The following is a 15,291-nucleotide window of genomic DNA, read 5'->3' as shown; positions in this document are numbered from 1 at the left end:
CCAATGTTGATTGGGTCAAGGGTTCACTGCCTTGAGCAGTGGCCATGCAACACCTTGGGTTGCAAGCCTTTGAAGTAGATGGGCCTAAGGCCCATAATTAATAAATTAAGTTAGCTGTCAAATTGCATTGTGCTATGGATCAAATCTGAGTTTGGTAATGGGTATGGAGCACCTATCATCTTAAGAGGATAAGGCTTATCTCTTAATAGAGTCCAGATCCAAATCAGATTTGGATAATCTCCTAATTGGATTAGGAGAGTACTCCACAAGGAGATAAAAGAAGAAGAGGGTGAAGCAGACTAGAACACCTCTCACTCTTGTTCTCTCCTCTTCTCCGTCTCCCAAGAAACCCTATCACGACCTAGGCTCTCAAGAACTGATTTTTGATAAGTTTTTTGTTAGGAACCTGCCTAACTCAGGGCTCTTCGAGGGGCCAACCTCCTGAATTCTTGGAAGGAGAGAGAGAGAGAGAGAGTTTAATGCTGAAAGAGTCATCCCCTTATTCCTTTTCTGCTCTACTACTTATAGTTTTACAATCTTGATTGTTACAGTTGTTACAAGTGGATGGCAGTTGTTGTTACAAGTGGATGGCCGTTGTTACAAGTGGATGGTTAGTTGCGCTGATGTGGCCTCCTCTTGTAAAACTGATTAACTGCCTTCTGTTGGTCTGTTCCAGCAGTCTTGACAATTTTCTTCTAGTTTTTACAAGAAAAACGTTGAAGAAAATCAGGCTCAATTACCTCATTCGATTCAAGCAAGTTGGGTCACAGTTTTGTTGAAAACAGTGTTGTTGAACCAGCTTCACCTACACACTACGCCATCTTCAATGGAGAATGGTTTTAGGACTGATTTGGGCATGAACTTCCACCTTGACTTTTGTGCTTGTGGTATCCATATCAGGTATAATTTCCCCTTTTGATTTGGTTTCAAATCTGGTCCGATTCAGTGCAAGATCGATCCAAAAAATTCAATTTTCAAATTCACCGAGAAATTGGTTCCCACAAGGGTTAGAAAATTTTTTGAAAATTTGCTTAGGCATCTAGCATGGTTCGGCCATCCATATGATGGATTCTAAACCCTTTCTAGGCAATTTGGGAAGCTTATCAGGGACTTTTGGTGAGAACTGTGAAAGGAAAGTAAGGTTCATTTGGTGAAATAGGAACATGTTAGCAAGCCTAAGGAGAGGGGTAAATTAGGAATTAGTAACTTAGCTCTTAGGAATACAACTCATCTAAGCAAATGGTTATGGAGATTTCCGATTGAAAGGGATAGGCTATGGTAGAGGGTCATTGAAAGCATAGATGGGATGTTGAACAACAACAAGGATTTTAAAAGTGGCCCTTTGCTCAACTTCAACTTTTCCTTGGAAATCAATATATGAGGTATACCCAACATTTTTTAATATCTTAAAGGCTTTTTCTCTTGTGCCTCTTTCTTCAATAACTTAATGTGTCTAATCCTGTGAGGTTGGATTTTCCGATGAAAGAGATATGGAATAAGGCCTAATAAATGCTTCTCTCTTCACATGTGCTTCTTATCCAAAGCTAGTACTGAAGCCATTGCCCATTTACTAATCTCTTGTTCTTTTGTACATGATGTTTGGGAGTACTTTTGTTCTCTTTTTGGTTGTGGGCAGGTTCCTTCTCAAGATGTGATGAGTTTCTTCAATCCAAGTTTCTTGAGGCAACCATAAAAGAGAGGGAGAATCATGTGGAAAGCAATAAGGGCAGCAGCTGTATGGACTATATAGGAAGAAAGAAATGGGAGAATTTTCAATGAGAAGAGCAGACCCAAGGAAGAAATAATAGACATCTAAAGATAAAAGTCACACACTGGGTAAAGACAATGGAAACCTTTTAGACCTTCTTGGTTAATGACATAATAAGAACATGGGAAGGGGTGGCACAATCCTCTAAAAAAGAGACAGGTAATGTATTCAGAGATTTAGTAGGCAAGGTGGTGGGTGGCACTATTCAGCACCCATTGGAATTGGAGACTCATTGAAACCTGAACTAATGGCTTTATTGCAAGGGTTACAACTTGCAAAACAATCTGGCATCCAACAATTGAAAGTGGAAGGGGACTCAAAATTGGTTATCTCTTGGAAATAAAACAGCTGTCATGTACCATGGACCTCTAGACATGCTTTTAGGGAATTTGTAAGTTTTTCAAAGGAATTAAATGTAACTTTTAAGTGGGTGAGAAGAACAAATGGGATGGAAGAATCTTTTGTGGGTGAGAACAGTGTGAATCTTTTGTACTTTTAGGTTGTTGGATATTCCAACTTGTTCTAAACTAAATGTTCATTTAATAAAATTCTCTTTACTGGTCAAAAACAAAAAATTACATACTCTTTAATCTTGGTGGTAACTCTTAGCAGTGACTCGACTTCGAGTTGGTAATTTTTCTTAACTTCAGCTTTCTCCTCAAACTCATGCTGAAGTTTCAGTTTCAGATCCACATGTTCACGGTACAGCTTCTCTTTCTCCTTGGACAATGGCATAATAGCCTCTGCCAAATGCTGAAATTTTCAAGATTGTAAAAGGCCTCGTCAACAACACATAAAACCACGATTTAATAGTGCCATACGACCATACCATCTAACCATTATAATCCAAATGAAGCTGAATATGTTGACATGCACAGAATCAAATATGAAATGAAAATAATTGCAACAACGCACAATCTATGAAAGAAATGCTGATTAGAGAAAAGGTATCCAACTTATAAGCCTATTAAAATAATGGGAAAAGCATCTTAAAAAACACAACAAACAAGGAACAACCATAATGAAACAAGAAAGGAGTACCTAGCACAAAAATACAAGCCACAAGGTCCTTCAACAGATCAACCAAGAGCACCACTGCACCAAAAAGAACAGTAACAACTAGAAGTATACATGGGGTCAGATATTCTTTTTTTTTAATCAGCAACACAGAAAAAATTCATTCATTAGAAAATCTGGTACAACAATAAGTAGTGGTGGACAAGCATTCCACATTGTCCACTAAATATATCACAGCCCCAAACAAACCCAAAAACTATCCCTTTAATTACAACACAGCCCAAAGGCAACCCGACAGAAACATCCTACCAACTAGAATCAGCCATGCTGTTCGCAGATGGTCTAGCCCATCTTATTTGAATCACCATGTCTTTAGAAGCCTGTTTGAAGCGCCTGAACTCATTCCTTAACTGCCAAATTATTCCCTCCCCTTTCTTCAGTCAGCTTACCACAGTTTTTGAGCCCCCTTCAACAATCAACCTATCAATCCCCATTTCTTTGGCTTTTTCAACACCAAAAACTGCTGCCTTCATTTCTGAGCTCACTACATCACTTTGATGAATAGGACCTAAGAACATGGCTACCATATTTCCATCCTCTCCTCTTATTACCTCACCAATGCCTGATGACCCCGGATTTCCAAAGCAGCTGCCATCAAAATTTAGTTTCTTCCATCCAGCATCCAGAGGAGACCATGAAGCATTCACAATAGATTTCCTAGATGCAGTGTTTGCTATTGTTCCCCAAGACTTGAAAAAGTCTTCGGTCTTAAAATCAGCAAATAAATTTAGTGTTTTCACCCAATGCGCCACCCTTAGAGTTATCATTTCAATTATAGATTTTTTGCTTCTTTCTTTGTCATCAAAGGTCCTCAAATTTCTTTCTACCCAAATTGTCCAAGCAACTGCTGCTCTAGTGCATCTTCCCATAATCCTGCCTCTCCTTTTAGAACACCTAAAGGAGTGAGAGCTAAAGAGGCTTTCAAAATTAGTAGGAGGAATCCATTTGCAACCAAAAAGAGAGGAAAACCACTCCCAAAATGAAATTAGCAAAAGGACAGGAAATTAAAAGATGAAAGGCAGTCTCATCATTCAGCTTACATAAGGATCACCGATTTGGGGATACATGTTGATTAAATGAGAAAAGAATTCAATCTAAATATGCAATTACAAATAATATATATTAGGAGTTGGGTTGGACTATCTGGGTCTAAAACTTGTATACCAGAGGAGATTAATCATCTAGAAGCCTTGGAGTTGGGAGATTCTGTGGATGCTGAGCAACACAGAAAGTTTATTGAGATTAATCGTCTAGAAGCCTTTCATCATAGTTGTCAAGGTGATGCCTATCAGCAAGGCGCCCATGGAGGGTCACCTTTCTTAAATGTCAAATTATTTTGTACATGGTGCTGTGAATTGTTTTACATATTCTTATTTTTGAGATTATAATAATACAATAGATATTATAAAAACTAAATTACTCGTTTGTCGGTATATATATTCTTTATTTCAGAAAATAAATAGACTGAGCCCCTATTTTTATCCAAGGAAAAGAAGAAAAGAAAGGATGAAAGAAGAACAAAAACAAAATATGTTGATTGGACAAAATTTTGATTTCCTCCTTGCTCATCAATTCAGGTTTTGAAGTCTTTGAGGGAATGAGGGTTTGATACAGCATACATGTTGATTAAATAGGAACAAATAAGAAAATAATATAAAACCAATACTTTAACAAAAACTGAACAACTAAACATGATAGTAAGGTAGCATGATGTATAAAGGATTTTGGTGCTTAAGCAAGGTGACCCTCCACCAGTGCCTTGTCTCCTAGGTGTCACCTTGAAAACTATGCCTTGGTGCCTTGAAAACCATAGTTTTGGTTTTACACACCACATTCTTAGTGCAGATGTTTTGACAACAATTCCAGATGCATACCCTCTAGTGCAAGGAGAGGATAGAAGAGCATCCATGATGCAAACGTCTATAGGAGAGCATTCTACTTTAGTATCTATTAAGACTAAGCAACTCTATAGGAGAACATTCTTACCCTAGTACTTGGATTGTTTACTCTGGAATTGGTGATCACATTACCAATATATCTTCCTATTTTACCTCCTACAATCCCTACTCTAGGAAAGGTAAGAGATCACTAGAGTTGATGGATTTCATTCTCCAATATTGGGTGTGGGTGAAACTAAACTAAGTAATAATGTTTCCCTTAGTTCTAATTTCCATGTTCTTCAATTGCATAATAATCTTCATTGTATTTTTCAGGACGTGAGCACAAGTAGGATGATTGCAAGTGGATGTGAAGTTGATGTTATCTATCTTCTTAACCAGTCATCAAAGTGGGTGTTGGCATGTCAGTCTTGGTCTTTAGTCTTGATGTTAGTGATCAGTTGAATCAAATAAACCTATGTCAATGTTATGTTGGCCACATTCCCTTCAGTTCTTTAAAATTTTTATTTCCTAGTAATAAAGAAAATATAGTTTTTTATTTGATTCACACTAATGTGTGGTGTCTGTATTCTATTTCTTACATGGGTTGCTACAAGTATTTCATTCCATTGATGATTATTCATAGTACAGATGGATGTAATTGATGAAGAGTAGAGATGAAGTTATGGGTGAGCAAAAAAACCGAAAAATTGGTTAACTTGTATACTGGTCGGTTCGATTAACCGCCGGTTTTTTAAATTGGTTAACCAAACTGACTGGTTCGGTTTCAGTTCGGTGTTTTTAGAAAACCGAAGGTACCAGTTCGGTTTAGGTTAACCAATTTAAAAAACCGGTGATTAACCAAACCAACCGATATACAAGTTTTTCTATGTATTTTCTATATATTTGTGCATATTATATATATTTTATATATTATAAATTAATAAATATGCATTATATATATAAATATATATATATATATATTTATTTATAATATATTAATTATTTAAAATATAATATTTTTATATATATTTATAATATTTTATTATATATTTATATATATTTTATAATAAATATTATAAAGTCAAAAAAACTAAAAAACCAATGAACCGAACCGATCAACCGATTTTCCAAAAACCGATCAACCGGTTTTCAAAAAACCGGTACTACCGGTTCGGTTCAGAAAAAAGGCTACTCATTGCACTGTTAAAAAAATTTATAAAATGGTGGAGACACGGTTTGAGAAAAAATGAAAATAATAAGGTCAGATAATACAAAGGAATATTTTGAGAAACAATTGAAAGTATTTTTTAAAGAGAAAGAGGTGGTACATCAAAGCTCTTGTTCATATACACTTCAGCAGAACGATGGAATTTTTTAAATACAAACAATGAACTTGAGGGTAATTCCCTAGGTTCCATAGCAACAAGCAACTATCTTTCAATAATAATTCTCTATTATCTTCAAAAAAGAGTATAAGCTTCATATTAAAACAAAGAAAATCACAATTCATGGGAAGAAAAAAAAAAAGAAAGAAAAGAAAGAAAAAAAATATATGTGTTGAGCCCCTGTTTTTGTACTAGGAAAAGAGAAAAAGGGTAGGGGTCCTAATATCTCCTTTTCCCGGGATAGGAGCAAGGGAGCCATCAACAAGGGATATTTTGTCACCGCCAAAGAGAAGATGGTAAGTACTAAATAGGTTGAAGACACTGGTAATGTGACCAAAAGCACCAAAATCAATATTCCAAGGGATTCTGCAAAAACTAAAAATAATTGCATGATTTGCAAAGGCATGAATACCTAAGTGAGCAAAAGTTGTTCAGAATGGGTTGCTTGAAGGATTGGATGTTGCCACTACAGTGCCCAAGTGATTCATGAGTCTGCCATATTTCTCAAATTCTCTTTCACTTCTGCGAGCTACTCTATAGCCTATTTCATAGCTGCCAGCTACTCTATAGCCTATTTCTCATTACTAGACCCCTCCCCTTATCACCTTCAGGAATAATTTCTACATTACCATTCCCATTTGTTCCCATTCTCGTTCTTCTTAAGAAATGGATGCTGCCACTGTAGTCTCAAAGTGATTCTTGAGTCTGCCATATTTCTCAAACTCTCTTTCACAACCTCCAGCTATTCTATAGCCAATTTCTCAACACTAGACCCCTTATCACCTATACGAACAATGTCTATATTAGCATTCCCATTGTTCCCATTCTCATTCTTCTTACCATTTCTAAACCTCATCGACATGAAGTGTGGATAATTTCCAGCAAGTCTCCTTACTGTACTTGGGCTAAGGCAGACTGGGCCATGCACAGAACTGGATGTTAGACAGTTTTGTATGCCCTTAGCTTCAATCAAAATGATGTACTTTATGAGTTTATTGTAAATGAATAAAAGTGCATATTTGATTCATGTTCCCTTGGTATGTTTCTGTGTAATACCCATAAACTGGAGACTTAATGAGACTCGTGTTAGTTCAGAATGTTCACAGTCAGTGGGTCGGTCTGGGGAGACCTATCCTGACAAGGCTGACACTGTAGTGCCACCAAGTCGGTTGGGGTTGCTTGTCTCAGCTACCAGGGTGAGACCCTAGGCACATACAGTGTAGGATTAATTGAATCTTTGAACTGGACCAGATTTCCAGTATTGCCCTGCACCTTGGAGATTGATGGGCAAAACTGGAAAGTTACACCCGACCCCTAGACTCGATTATGATACTGCACTAGGTGTCAGATTGGGCTGTCTTTGATGTACCAATCAGTGAGATCCTTAACGGGGGTCAAAACCTGGGTATGTTGGGACAGTCTGAGAATTCATTAGAGTGGGTGATCATAATGACAGGATCAGCCCCTTTGTCGGACAAAGTTAATGATCGGAGATGCACTCTCACTGATGGAAACCAAGACTACCGGCAGCCGATTTCAATCGTTGAGATTTGTTTTGCAAAATATATTTTATATGAGATATAAAAGTATATACATTATGGTTTCAAAATGATTTGCAAAAGGTTTTAATTCCCGGGATCCATATAAGAGAGAGTGCAACACTGTTCCTTGCAGCCGAGGGAGAGGTCCTCTCTTGTCAGGCAGTGTATAACCATTATGGGATGAGAGGTTAAGTGTAAGACCATTGAGGATAATACCTGATGGGCTAATCTTGCATCTGCCCACAGTCCCTGGGTGTTAGAAGGTGGTTTGGCCCAGGGACCACTTAGGGTAAGTGTTGGGTCCATAAAGCCCATCTGATGGGTTTCAGGAGGTGCATTGTCCATAACAGTGTATTCGGCCAGGCCTTGTAACAAAGGCTGGGCTGAACCCATGTGGCTGATGTGTAGATCAATGTTTGGGTCCCACGCCATACAAGGAAGCCCAACTGGACAGCAGTTTGTTAGGCCAAATGAATACATAACCCTAAATTTGCCTTAAGCCCATTTCGAACTGGGCTAATTTGATTAGTCACTTAAGGGGCGAATTCTAAGATGGATCAGCTGATAGGATTGGGCCCACACCCTATCCACTTAGAGAGTCCAAGATCTAAATAAGATCTAAATAAGATTTAGATCTGGAAACTTCCTAATTATATTAGAAGATGGCTGATCTAATCTGCAGATAAGATAAGGGTTATCCCTTATCTTAAAGGGACTTCGAATCCAGATATGATTTGGGTTAGCAACTCCTAATGGGATTAGGAGCTGATCCCTTTAAGTCTATAAAAGGAAGAGGGGGCGGAAGCTTTTAGACACAACCACAAGCAATAGTCTTGTCTTCAAAACTGAAATCACTGAAGAGAGAATTCTGCACCCTGCAAATACTCTCTTGCCGCCTCCTTCCTGCAGCCGCCACCTACAGCAGTTCGATCTCCATTCCTTGGGAGAAATCAAGATTGGATCTTGATTCCAATCTTTTGGAGAAAAGATTGGTGGGAGTTGTATTCACAAGCCGTCCAGGTGATTCTTGAGAAGGATCAAGTTCTTTTGGAAGAACACTGGTAATTCTGCTCCACCCTGCACTGCGCCATCATCAGTGGGAGCAGATTTTGGATCCTACCTTGGGCGTGAACACCTCCATTGAGAGATATTATTTCTTTGTATCAGGTATTATCTCTCCCTACTCCTTTTGGTTCAGATCTGGTTCAGTTTATGGTTCAATTGCCAGTTGAAGGGAGAGAAAAATTTTTGAAATTCGCTTGCTCCTATCCCGGGAGTAGTTTTGGTTCGATTCCCAGTTGAAGGGAGAGAAAAATTTTTGAAATTCACCCTCTTATTCCGCAATCTTTGGGCGTCCATGTGATGGATTTCCTATCCCTTCACTAGAAAAGGGAGAAGTTCACAAGTCAGAAGTGAACATTTTCTTCAAATACTATATAATATATTTTACAAATGATCACAAGTCTGTCCATTGTATTTTTCTTGAGTACTCCCCTATTCAAAAGGTCTATAGGTCAATTGATTCTTATTCTAGCATGAAATATGTGCCCAAGGATGTTACATTCATTTAGTCTACCCCTTTCTTTTAGCCATCTCGTCCTTCTCTTTAGGGGGAGAGTCTCAGTGAAGATCATACTCCCTTTTGCTTTTCTAGTCCCGTGTCTAGCTTGGATATTACTCCTTATGTTGACAGTCCTCCTTATACTCCCCCCCTATTCTGTGCAGACCAATGTGTCACACTTGCAAATTTATTCCCGAGGCAAGAAGGTAGCCCCTGAGACCAAACAACCACCACAATCAGAACCCTCACATCATTGAGCCTTTTTCTAATCCTTGTTGATCCAGCTTCTTTGAATCCTAAACATGATCTTCCTATTGTTGTCTGTAAAGGAAAAGACAGCATACTAAGCCTTCTTCCTCTAGTTTTGCTTATCCCTTTCTAATTATGCCTCTTATGATGCCTTGTCTCCCTCATAATATGCTTTTGTTTCTGTCATTTCCTTTAGTTCTATTCCTCATAATGTTGCAGGGACAATACAGTTACCACATTCGAATAATGCTATGGCTCAAGGGATGGAATCACTCACCAAGATCCAGACTTGGGAACTTGTACAACTTCCTAAAGGCAAGGTTCCAGTTGGCTGCAAATAGGAGTACACTATTAAATGTAAGGTGGATGGATTGAGTAAGATGTATGATGCTAGGTTTGTGGCTAAAGGGTATATAAAGACTTTTGGTATTGATTTTTTTATGGTAAAAATAGGAGTACACTATTCTATGTCTCACCACCTCACCAATTACCTTAACCATGGGAATAATGCCATGCAATTTAATTTATGTAGAATTGATAAAAACAGATTAATTGAAATGATAACAATACTCCCAACTATTAATACCAACAGATCAGTCTCCTGGGAACATATATCCATATCAGATACCAGCACTTAAGCCCATATAACATAAGTTTAAGTCAGATTAGTCAAGGAGCCACCTTCGATTGGTTTCAGCGTCCTACTATTGTTGTATGATTGATTTTAAAGAACGATCTGATTGTTGATGATGGTTGCAAAAGCAATATAAATAACTGGAAGAGGATAAAAAAGGGAGCAGAAAGGAAGAACATGAAATGATGAAATCACTCTAGGGTTAATAGGATCATTCACCACAAAGCACAAGCTCAATGTCACAGGAAAAAAAGAACCATCATCAATCAATTTCTGTATAGAAATAAAGTATATACACTCTACAGTTCAACAACTCCCACAGAAAATTAAAATTACGTCATTTTCAAACTTCAATTCAAAGAAACTATCATAACTCTCAACCTACTTAACCAATGACACTGAAATGCTAAACATAACTACACTACACGAAGGGAAAAAAACTATTAAAGCTCAACCCACTTAGGCTCGGTCAAGATAACTAGAATGCCACAACTGCCAGAACAGTCCAAATTCCAAAGAATCAACCCCATGCCAAATTATGACTTTCTTCTAAGCCTTATTCATCCTAGAATAATTTTTTTGGGATATGTTCAATCTGTATCAGTATCAATCCCTAGTTTACCTTCTAGTCTGTTGTTTTTCCCATTCTCCTTTGAGTAACCACAAATTTTCATTTATTAAAAGTACAACAACAGACAAAACAGAGAAAATATTACGCAGATTTACAGTGTACCACCCTGTAAAGTCTAGACTTGATACATTATTTCCAGTCTTCTCTTTCTTCACTCATAAGTCAAGGATGAACAATGTTAGACTTGTTGATACACTTCATAAAAATTTAAATTTATGCACAATATAGATAATTCTAATCAAGTACCATGCTCAAAATCAGTATTAGGATTCTAAGTTTCACCACCTCACCAATTACCTTAACCGATAATGCCATGCGATTTGAGTTAGTTATATGGATTAGATACCTATCACTCCAACTTTTGGAATGTAAAGCATGTTATTATTTCAAAATACATAACTTAAATGAAAATAAATTATTCAATAGAATGTACCAACCTTATCTTCAAGGTCTATTTGATCTTTCTCCTCCACAAAACGATTTAAATTCTCTTCTGTTTTCTTGAAGGACATTAGCATATTAGCTGCCCTTATTTTTTCCTCCCTTACAGTACGCCAACGCATTTCGATATTTGATAAGTCAGCTTTCATGAATTCTTTTTCTTCCCTAAGTCTCTCCACATCATTACTCAAGGTATCCCTGGTTCCCAATAGAAGATTAGGAGAAAAGAGAAATATTGCAAAAGTTAGATTAATGGTATGGAAATGCTAAAATTCTAGTAACAAGTAACAACTTGTGAGATATTTTATCAGTTCTTTTCATGCATATCGATTGAGCTTTTTTTTTTTTTTTTGATCAATAAATCAATTGAGCTTTCAAGAAGCAATAACACTGTACAGAAAATTAGAAATAGAATGACACCAAAGGGAATATATTAATAGAGTTAGTAGTGAGGATGGTGTTGGAAATGTGACTTCACAGTGCTCTTTCAAAGCCAGATGCATCTTTATACATGTTATATTCATTAATAAAAATGAGGCTTTTATTAATGAGGCATTCTTATTGCAATTGTATTTGCTTATGACAGCAGGGTCTTCAAGGGAATATAGGTGATAAGTAGGACTTGTGACAGAAGATCTAAAAGACCCAATTCCTTATAGGCCTGAAATATCCCAACTATGGATTAGCATGGGCAGCTCGTTGATATGCTTAGCACATGGATGATTACCAAAAAATAATGTGGTGATATTGTAGCCATTGGAAAGAGACCCAGACTACCATTTGGGTGTATACTGGAATGCACAGTGATAAGATCTGGTTAAGTTGACTCATTGAAGGATTAATATCACTACCAGTTACATGAATCACTCAAATCCAAAGCCTTTTTTGTCCTTGGACCTAAGGAACATGGGCCGCATGGGTGAGAATACTAAAGTGGCTAATTAGGGGTGCAACTTGGGCAGGCTCAAGTTAGGGAATTGTCAAAATTTGAATCAGGTAACCAACTCAGACTCCTATAGCTGACAAACTCTGTATGTTGAGTCGATAGAGCGATTCTATGGCTTTGGGAATATCCAACAAGGATCCACACCCTCAGAGAAGAGGATAGTGTCACTACCAACGAGTTGACTTTGAACAAAGACACTTGCAAGGAGTCCTAGTTTGATGAGGACTCTAGCAGAAGAATCCTATAAGACTAAGACTCCTACATAATTCCCCAGGTAAGACTGAGATGATTATTATAAGACTCCTTGTTCAAATGGGACTCCTGGTAATAGTTGCACTAGGACTCTAGTATTCTGATCCCAAATAACTATGAAATGAATATGGGAAGGGTCCTTGTGGCACTGTAGCTCTTAAGAATGATTCAACTCCTAGGGCTTGTCTTAAAGTGTCCTGATCAAACTAGGACACTCCATTTCACCCAAGTGGTCTTTTTCAATATTTTCTTTAAAAGAGTTTTGAAGCAAGTATCATATATAAATAATTATATTTGAAATATGATTTCAAACTCAATTTCTTATAGGTGTCCCAATGGTATTAGAACTTTATGGCTAAATCTCATGTGATGATCATTGGTTACTTCATTTACATGAAAGAGCCCATGTGATAATTTTCATCTGTTTGGGAAACCCAAATTGGATCTTACATCCCCTCTTTTTTCGATCAATAACAGAAATCAATATTATTAATAGGAAACAAAATTACATACAAGATTCTAGAGAGATAAAATGGCTTAACTCTCCCCCAAATGACTAAAAGGAAATTACAATATTGCCCAAAACATTGATCCCTTCACATCCCCTGTTTTGCCAAGTTATCAGCGAAGGTATTTGCAGTTCTCTTCACCAAACGAACCTGAATTTCCACTCCCCTCATTAACCACTTGACCTCTCTCCTCTCATTAGCATAGATCCAAAACCCATTACCCTCCCTTACCCAATTTAACACTAGCCATGAGTCACCTTCAATGATCAACATTTGAATGTTCAGCTCCTTTGCCTTCCTTAAGCCTACCAATAAAGCAAACAATTTAGCTCTAAGAGAGTCACCCAACCCGATGGGACCTGAGTACAATGCAATGCAACCACCTTCCCACTTCATCTCTGATTACTCCTCCAACACCTGATGTTCCTGGGTTGCTTTCACTACTCTCATCAAAGTTTAACTTCATAAGCCCCGGGGCTGGAGGTGACCACAAAAGACACACCACTGACTGAACCGGCACAAAGGATGCCACTTCATTCCAATTGTTCAGCAGCATACCCATGGAGACATCAGTAAACAAATCTAAAGTTTTCAGCCATTACATCACCCTGATTGTTATGATCTCAATCAGCTCTTGTTTTATTCTCAGAAAAGGTTCTTAGATTCCTTTCTTCCCACAAGGTCCAACAGAGGGCAGCTCTCACACATCTCCACATGATTTTACCCCTTTTCTTCGACCACCTAAAGAAAAAAGCAACAAACAAGCCTTGTATGCTTGGAGGAGGGAGCCACATGTAACCAAAAAGATCCATAAACCAAACCCAAATATCAGAACCGAAGGAGCAAGAAACTAATTAAGTGCTAAGGGCTTTCACCATTGGCCTTGCATAGGATGCACCAGTGTGGAGACAAGCATCTATTAGACCTTTTCCTTGGGAGTATATCACAAGTATTACATCTTTCCAAGAAGGCTTCCCAACAAAAAGCTCCAATCCTCGGAGGGATCGGTTTACCCAAAACTTCCTTCACTGGGAAATTCTGGAAGTTATTGTTAGCAGAATATACCAAAGACTTAAAGAAGGAAGCACAGGAAAAGATACCAGAAGGGGTCAAAGTCCAAATCCTATTATCCCTTTTTGAAGGGTCCAAAACCACCCCATTCAAAATCTAAACTAACTCTAAAGCATTCTCAATTTCTGAGTCCCTAAGGCCTCTTCTAAAACCCAAATCCCACTCAAAACCAAAGGTGAACTCAGAAGGGATCGGAAAAGAAGACACAGGTTCCCCTTTAAACCAAGAGAGGGAAAATAAGGAAGGAAATTTATCTTTTAAAGGAACTTCTCCCACCCAAAGGTTTTCCCAAAACCTCACCTGGTTACCAGAACAAAGATCATACCTGATGTGCTGCAAAAGGGAAGGGAGAATGGCATGTATGGATCTCCAAGGAGAGGCTCTATTAGTCCTTGCCACCAGTCCAGAGTCCCACCCATCGCCAGCAAGCCCATGTATACTCAGTATCACTTTAGCCCACAACTTGTCTCTTTCATCTGCTAACCTCAATATTCACTTTCCCAATAGAGCTTCATTTCTCTTCTGAATGTTACCTAGTCCCAAGCCTCCTTCCTCCCTACCTCTAGGGATATTTTATCAATATGATACTTCTAGGGATATTTTATTCCTTTAAATGAGCTATTTTTCAACATTTTCATTATTCAAAAACCTGAGTTAAAGTTGGAAAAATATGCAATCCTTTACAATAAGAATGTGATTAGTAACCTAAAGAGAATAAACTCAGTTTTAAAATATCTGAAGCTTTGCAAAGAAGTTATATACTTCCTGCTCTGCAAGGTGTTTAGCTGCAACTGAATTTCCTCAGAAGATTTGACACCATGTCCCTGAGCATCCAGTGTGTACTCTAGTTCATCAACTTGCTTTTGCAAAACCAGGATACCATTAAATAATGTATCGGCAGTGTCAATAGGTTGAACTAATGCTTCCACCATGTCCTTCTCAGCTTTTGTATGAGCCAAGACACCAACAACCTGCAAGAAAGCACCTTGTCAAAAAAGTTGCAATCAAACAAGAAAAGTGCACATTGAAGAAATCATGCCTAGTAGGACAATAATAAGCAGATATTTACCCCTGTATTGTCAGACCTGGAAAAGACCAGACTGTCAGAATGTCAAAACTGCGAACTAGCATCAGAATGATTTATAGGCTGCTCGGTTCTTAGAAATGTTGGTTTGATCAAACCAACATTGAATACATGAGTTAACACCTATTACAACCTAAAATATTTAATCAGGGATGTTGCAGAACATTGACAGATTGCTCCACAACCGTTTCCCTAATAAGGCTAAATTTCTCTTCCTTATGTTCCCAATGCCAAGGCCTCCATCCTTCTTACTCCTACACAC

The 15,291-nt window shown here is 37.9% G+C and overlaps 1 protein-coding gene across 2 annotated transcripts in view; it reads right to left on the bottom strand.

Moving 5' to 3' along the window:
* The window catches only part of RAD50 (DNA repair-recombination protein (RAD50)), a 133,896-nt gene that overhangs the window by 52,466 nt on the left and 66,139 nt on the right, over positions 1-15,291 (bottom strand). For both annotated transcript variants that reach the window (XR_016110919.1, XM_088981614.1), the window contains exons 17-19: positions 14,708-14,916; positions 11,164-11,365; positions 2,352-2,521 (exon numbers count right to left, since the gene is read on the bottom strand). Coding sequence is in view for 1 of the 2 variants with exons in the window: in XM_088981614.1 (XP_088837740.1) it covers positions 2,352-2,521; positions 11,164-11,365; positions 14,708-14,916 (581 nt within the window). In the remaining variant the exon portion in view is untranslated. The remainder of the gene's footprint in view (positions 1-2,351; positions 2,522-11,163; positions 11,366-14,707; positions 14,917-15,291) is intronic.

The sequence above is a fragment of the Nelumbo lutea genome, chromosome 3 (assembly GCF_056320005.1).
Source record: "Nelumbo lutea isolate HS-2025 chromosome 3, American lotus-T2T, whole genome shotgun sequence".
In the NCBI taxonomy this organism is placed as follows: domain Eukaryota; kingdom Viridiplantae; phylum Streptophyta; class Magnoliopsida; order Proteales; family Nelumbonaceae; genus Nelumbo; species Nelumbo lutea.
This window is presented reverse-complemented; position numbering and strand designations above follow the sequence as displayed.